The 5,430-nt window shown below is 46.3% G+C and overlaps 1 protein-coding gene across 1 annotated transcript in view; it reads right to left on the reverse strand.

Moving 5' to 3' along the window:
• The window catches only part of LOC102376427 (cytochrome P450 2J6-like), a 24,474-nt gene that overhangs the window by 5,959 nt on the left and 13,085 nt on the right, over positions 1–5,430 (reverse strand). The window contains exons 7-8 of the mRNA XM_006017101.2: positions 4,816–5,003; positions 1,463–1,604 (exon numbers count right to left, since the gene is read on the reverse strand). Of these exons, the coding sequence (XP_006017163.1) occupies positions 1,463–1,604; positions 4,816–5,003 (330 nt within the window). The remainder of the gene's footprint in view (positions 1–1,462; positions 1,605–4,815; positions 5,004–5,430) is intronic.

Genomic DNA, 5,430 nt, shown 5'->3' on the forward strand with positions numbered 1-5,430 from the left:
GAGGCCACAGTTGGCCAGTTTTGCCAAGAGGTGATCATGAGATACCAGATCAAAGGCTTTTTTAAAATCAAGATATATGACATCAATCTCTTCCCCCTTGTACAGATGATAGGTCACCTGGTCATAAAAGGAAATGAGATTGGTCAAGCAAGACCTACCTGCAACAAACCCATGCTGGGTATCCCTCAGGATATTGCCATCAGCTAGCCTGTATAGGATGACCTCTTTGATAATCTTTTCCAAGACCTTTCCCAGGATAGAGGTCAGGCTGATGGGCCTGTAGTTTGCCGGATCCACTTTCCTCCCTCTTTTGAAGATAGGCACCACATTGGCCTTCTTCCAATTGTCGGGCACTACACCAACGCGCCAGGAGTTCTCAAAGATCCGTGCCAGGGGCTGAGCTATGATGCTCGCCAGCTCCTTGAGTACCCTGGGGTGTAAACTGTCAGGGCCGGCTGACTTGAAGGTATCCAGCCTGTCAAGGTGTTTCTTCACGAGGTCAGCTTTGATGGTGGTAAGGGATCTCCCTCACCCGGGCCTCCCTGTCCTGCAGTGGGCAGGGTTGTCTCACGAGACTGGTGAAAAACCGTCGCAAAGTACCCATTTAGCAAGTTTGCTTATTCCTGGGCATCGGTTGTCAGTTGTCCCATCTGGTTTAGCAGGGGTCCAATGTTGCCCTTGCTTTTCCTTCGGTTCCCCACATATCTAAAAAAGGACTTTTTATTGTCCTTGATATTTGTAGCTAGCTGGAGTTCCATCCATCGCAGCCTTGGCTTTCCTGGTTCCGGACCAGAGCAGAGTATTCCTCCTTGGTGGTGGTTCCAGTCCTCCATCCTTTGTAGGTCTTCCTTTTAAGACGCAGGAGGTCTGCCAGTTCCCTGGAGAGCCAAGGGGGCTGCTGTGCCCTTTTGCTGCCTTTCCTCCGAGGCGGGATAGACTTTGCTTGCGCATCCAGGATCGCTCCCTTGAGGAGCAACCACTTGTCCTGAACTCCCCTCCCCTTTGGGTTGTGGCCCTTTAGGGCCTCCCTGACAAGCTTCCTGAGCTTGTCAAAGTCAGCTTTCCTGAAGTCGAAGACTTCTGTATTGCTGACTGACTTGCCAGCTTTATGGCGAAACCGTCCTCTCCTAAAATGGGACAGGAATCAGGGATACCTGGTTTTCAATTTACCTTTTCTTCAGATGGCTGTGAAACCACTAGCAGTTGCACGTGGCTGCTCCACAGCGAAGACTACAGCCACCAAAGTCTCTACTATGGATCTTAAGGTCCTGACCCTGGTGGTGAGCCATGATGGGCTTACCCATGATGGGGGTAAGCTCAAGCACTCAACAGTTAGGAAGTGTGCAGTTGTATTTGGGCCCTCTGGCGTGTATGCGGTCTGATACAGTCTTTTGTGATCATATACTATGTTTGTCATAGAACCAGGCCTCATTCAGTGTCATTTAGTTGTCACTGCTTTTACCTGTGGAGAACGGCAAGAAGGCTTCTCTGCTCACAAAGTTTCCATCCTTGTCCAGGAAGTGGTTTGGGTTGAACTCTTCAGGCGTCTCCCATTGCCCAGGGTCCGTAAGAACAGAGTCAATATTTGATAAAATGATCGTGTTCTGCAAAGAAACAGCCATTGCGTCAGTTCTGTTCAGGATTTCTATTCGTTAGATCAGTCAGTGAAGACAGAAACAGAGAGCTTTGAGTCATAATTTACTGCATCATAGAGACATTCACAGGTAGATCTCATTGAAATTCTTCATCTAAAACTTTTTTTTACGCTAAATAAGACCTTGCTCTGAAACTACACACTTTTGCAAAGTTTTCACTTTTTCTACTTTTCAGATTTCATTAGCAAAATTGAAAAATCTGAAATGTCATGGTTTTTGTTTTTCCTTTTCCTCTCTCTTTTTTTCTTGTGTATTTTTTGTGGGACCAGAGATAAAGAAACTCCTTTTCCTTTTTGCTTTTCTACAATTTTGGTCAAGTTGAAAAACTTTTAATGTTATAGACAAGCAAAAGATAAAAAATAAAAAAAGAAGAATATGGAAAACAAGAAAGAAAGAATTTCCATGTATCATTTATTGTACCACAGTCCATAAGAAAAGCAAAAAAGGTAGAAAAGGGGAAAATAAAGATTCTAATTTTTTCTTAGGAAAACAAACAAAAAAAAGTCATTCTGATTAGAAAGCAGTGGCATGAAAACAACTTTGAAATGTCACATTTCACAGTGATTTTTCCCTGTTCTGATCAGCTCTAGTGACAGGATGAGAAACACGTCTCACTAGGAACAGATCAAAACATAGTGGGAATAAATGGGGTATTTTCTACAGCTGTTCTCAGACCTCCTATTGCCACAGTCCAAAATGCAGAACTTTTAACATGTATGACATAGAGCTCATCTATAATAATAATAGGCTTATTCTGTCTGTCCAGAGCACTCTGATTGGTTGTCTTGGCAGCCAATCACAATGCTTACTGAAACGACCAATCAGAGTGCTCCGGACAGACTGCAGTCTCCACCAAAGGGAAAAAAAAAAGTGGTGAGGAGCCCGATCCTTTTTCTTTTTCCTGGAGCCTGCTTGCTTTTCCCATGGCTGGGGAGCGAGCTGCTGGTGGGCCCTGAACTGTGGAGGGCTCCACAGTTCCCACCACAGTGGCAGCACCCACCGGGACCACCCAGGTAGGGTGCCAGTGAGTGTATGCTGCCCGGGGGGTGCCGCCAATGCAGAGGGCACCACTGGGGTCTCCCACAGCTCAGGGCCCATGGGTAACTTGCTCCTCAGCCACAGGAGATACCGGCAGGCTCTGGGGCTAGGGACAGACATTCAAAAAGCCCAAGCCTGAATTGGTTCAATCTTTGCAGGTTAATCTAACCTGGCTAGGCTAAACTGGTTTGTAATTATACTGACATCCCCCCTGGACTGAGGAAATGCTGGCAGATGCCTGCAGTGGCTCAGGCTAGAAGCCGGGGGTGCTACAGCAGCCCTCCTTTCCCTTCTATAGTGCTGGGGGTGGGGTTGCCAGGCCCTAGCAGGATGCTCTGATTAGGGAGGGGTTCCTCTCCCCCCTCGCTGTTGATAACAGAGCACTGAGTTACACAGCAGGGAGTTACACCGGGAGTTGTTAGCATTTATCGGCTCATCAAACAAACAACAGCCTTCAAGCTCTTAAACAACTTTTTCCAAGGAAGGAACGGAGGGACATTACAAGCTACCTGTTGATTAGCTCCAAAAACCCTGAGCCGACACTGTCCTGTCTGCCTTTGTCTCATCTCCCACATCACCGTAGCCAGCGTGTGGTATGCCCACTAATGCTGAGAGGTGTCTGTGTAAGGCAGAGGGTAGTGGGGATTGCTGCTTAAGCAGGGAGTGGTGAGGGGGAGAAAGGGAGCAGGAGGAAGCCAGGCAGACCCCGCTGTGTCTGCAGTCTTTGCTGGAGCTGCAGCTGGGGAGCAGAGGGAAAGGGTCAGCCCTGCTGGGCTGGAGAAGAGAGCAGAGCCCAGCCAAAGATTGCAAAGTATCTGGGATGCTGGAGGACTCTGATTTAACTTAAATCAGGAGGGGGTCTGGGACAGAAATTGCATAAACTGGTTTGACCAAAATCAATTAAATCTGATACTACATTCAACCAGGTTTATCTCAAACCAGTTTCAGCCATTTTCAAACTGGTTTATGTGCACTGAACATCTGTTCTGTTACAGGTTGAAACCAGTTTCTGATCACTTAAACCAGTTTGTGTGTAATGCCTGTCCCTAGCCCAGGAGGAAAAAAAAAAAGATCAGGTCCCTCACCGCTTTTTTTTCCCCCTCCACGGAGCCTGCCCCTGTGAGCTGCCGCCGGTCACGCAGCCCCTGAACTGTGAGGGAGCCCCAGGGCTGTCTGGGCAGGTGCAGCCCCAGCTCACAGACAGCACCCACCAGATCCAATGGTGCATGGGGTGCTGGAAGCGCGGGTGTGCTCAGGGAAGCTCAGGCTTGGTGGCCTTCCAGCACCCTGTGCACTTTCCCTGCTGCCTTCCCACCACTTGGGACCTCCTGGGAATGGGCTGGCTGCCTCAGGAAGGCAGCAGAACAGTGGCGAAGACAGTGGCTTTCAAGGGTAAGAAGTTTTGATTCTGTTACAGTATTTGGTGAAAGGATAACTAAAAATTCTGTATTTCAAGAAACACTCTTGCAATAAAAAATTAATCACAATGTTTTGTGGCTTTCAGCTAGTTTATAATATTGTGCTACAAGGAGAATGGCTCTTGTTGGGCTCTGCCAACACTTGCAGGATACGAACATTCAGGTCCCCAAGTAAGAAAGCACTTCAGTGCATCCTTATTCAGGAACTTTTACACATATGTTTAACCTTGAACATGTACCTAAGGGATATAATAATCAGATCCCTTTCAAGGGATACTGATATAAACCTATAATGCAAACATTATGTCTGCATGATGCTTTCACAATACAAGTGGAGCAAAAACACCCCCATTTCAACCCTACTTCAATCCAGGTCAATGTTAGGGTGATCTGGCTAACTGCTACTGCTAGAGGCTCATGCAGAGGTAACCTTCTGATCCACACGCTGTGCACTTCTAAGAGACAGCTACCCCACCCCTTTTAAAGCAGCTTTGAGGTTCTTCAGTGCTCTCTTCTGAATATGGATGCTTACCTCAATCAGGGCCATAGGGAGAAACTCAAAAAATTAATTTAGGAAAAACATCACAGTGCATTTGGGAATGAGTTGATGCAATTTCCTAGTACAAATAGGAATATTTGTATTAATATTGCTTTCTAATATTAGATGGAAGAGAAGCATATTAAAATAGGCCATGTCTCCGTACCTTTGGGACTGAAAACCCCAGCAGGTCCGTGTCTCTCACACTTGCCCTGGGAAGTGCAATTAAGACAACTCTACTGTAACGCAGAATCTCATGAACTACAGCATTTGTGTAGGGATGTTTCTTGCGATCTTCATAGCATATTGTGTGGGAGGGACCCAGCACAGCATCCAGTTCCTGCTGGACTTTTTCTGAGGAAAAACATTCACATTAAGTATATCATGTATTCTGCATCCTGTATATTTATCACTTATCCTCTTTAGTTCCCTCTGATTTATTATAGTGATAAGAATGAAATATAAACATACGTGGCAGGGCCCAGATTGGATGCCAGGTGCCCCAGCAGAAACCTGCCTGTGTTCTGTGGCGAGTTCCCAGAAACCGTTTTTGCAAAACATTTTATTGAGACAAAACAGCATTTTCCAGCAAAGACTGGTTTCAGCAAAGAATTCTCTAGTACCTCTTATCCTAATAGCTATGTTAGATATATGCTGTAAGCTTCCTGGGATCCCATCCTTCTGTAGGGCTGTACACAGAGGAGCTCTCAATAAATAATTAAACTTATTCCCAGGAATTGACATTTCTGAATCAGAAGACCACCTTGGGCTGCGGCTCATC

The sequence above is a fragment of the Alligator sinensis genome, unplaced genomic scaffold, assembly GCF_000455745.1.
Source record: "Alligator sinensis unplaced genomic scaffold, ASM45574v1 scaffold301_2, whole genome shotgun sequence".
Classification (NCBI taxonomy): Eukaryota; Metazoa; Chordata; order Crocodylia; family Alligatoridae; genus Alligator; species Alligator sinensis.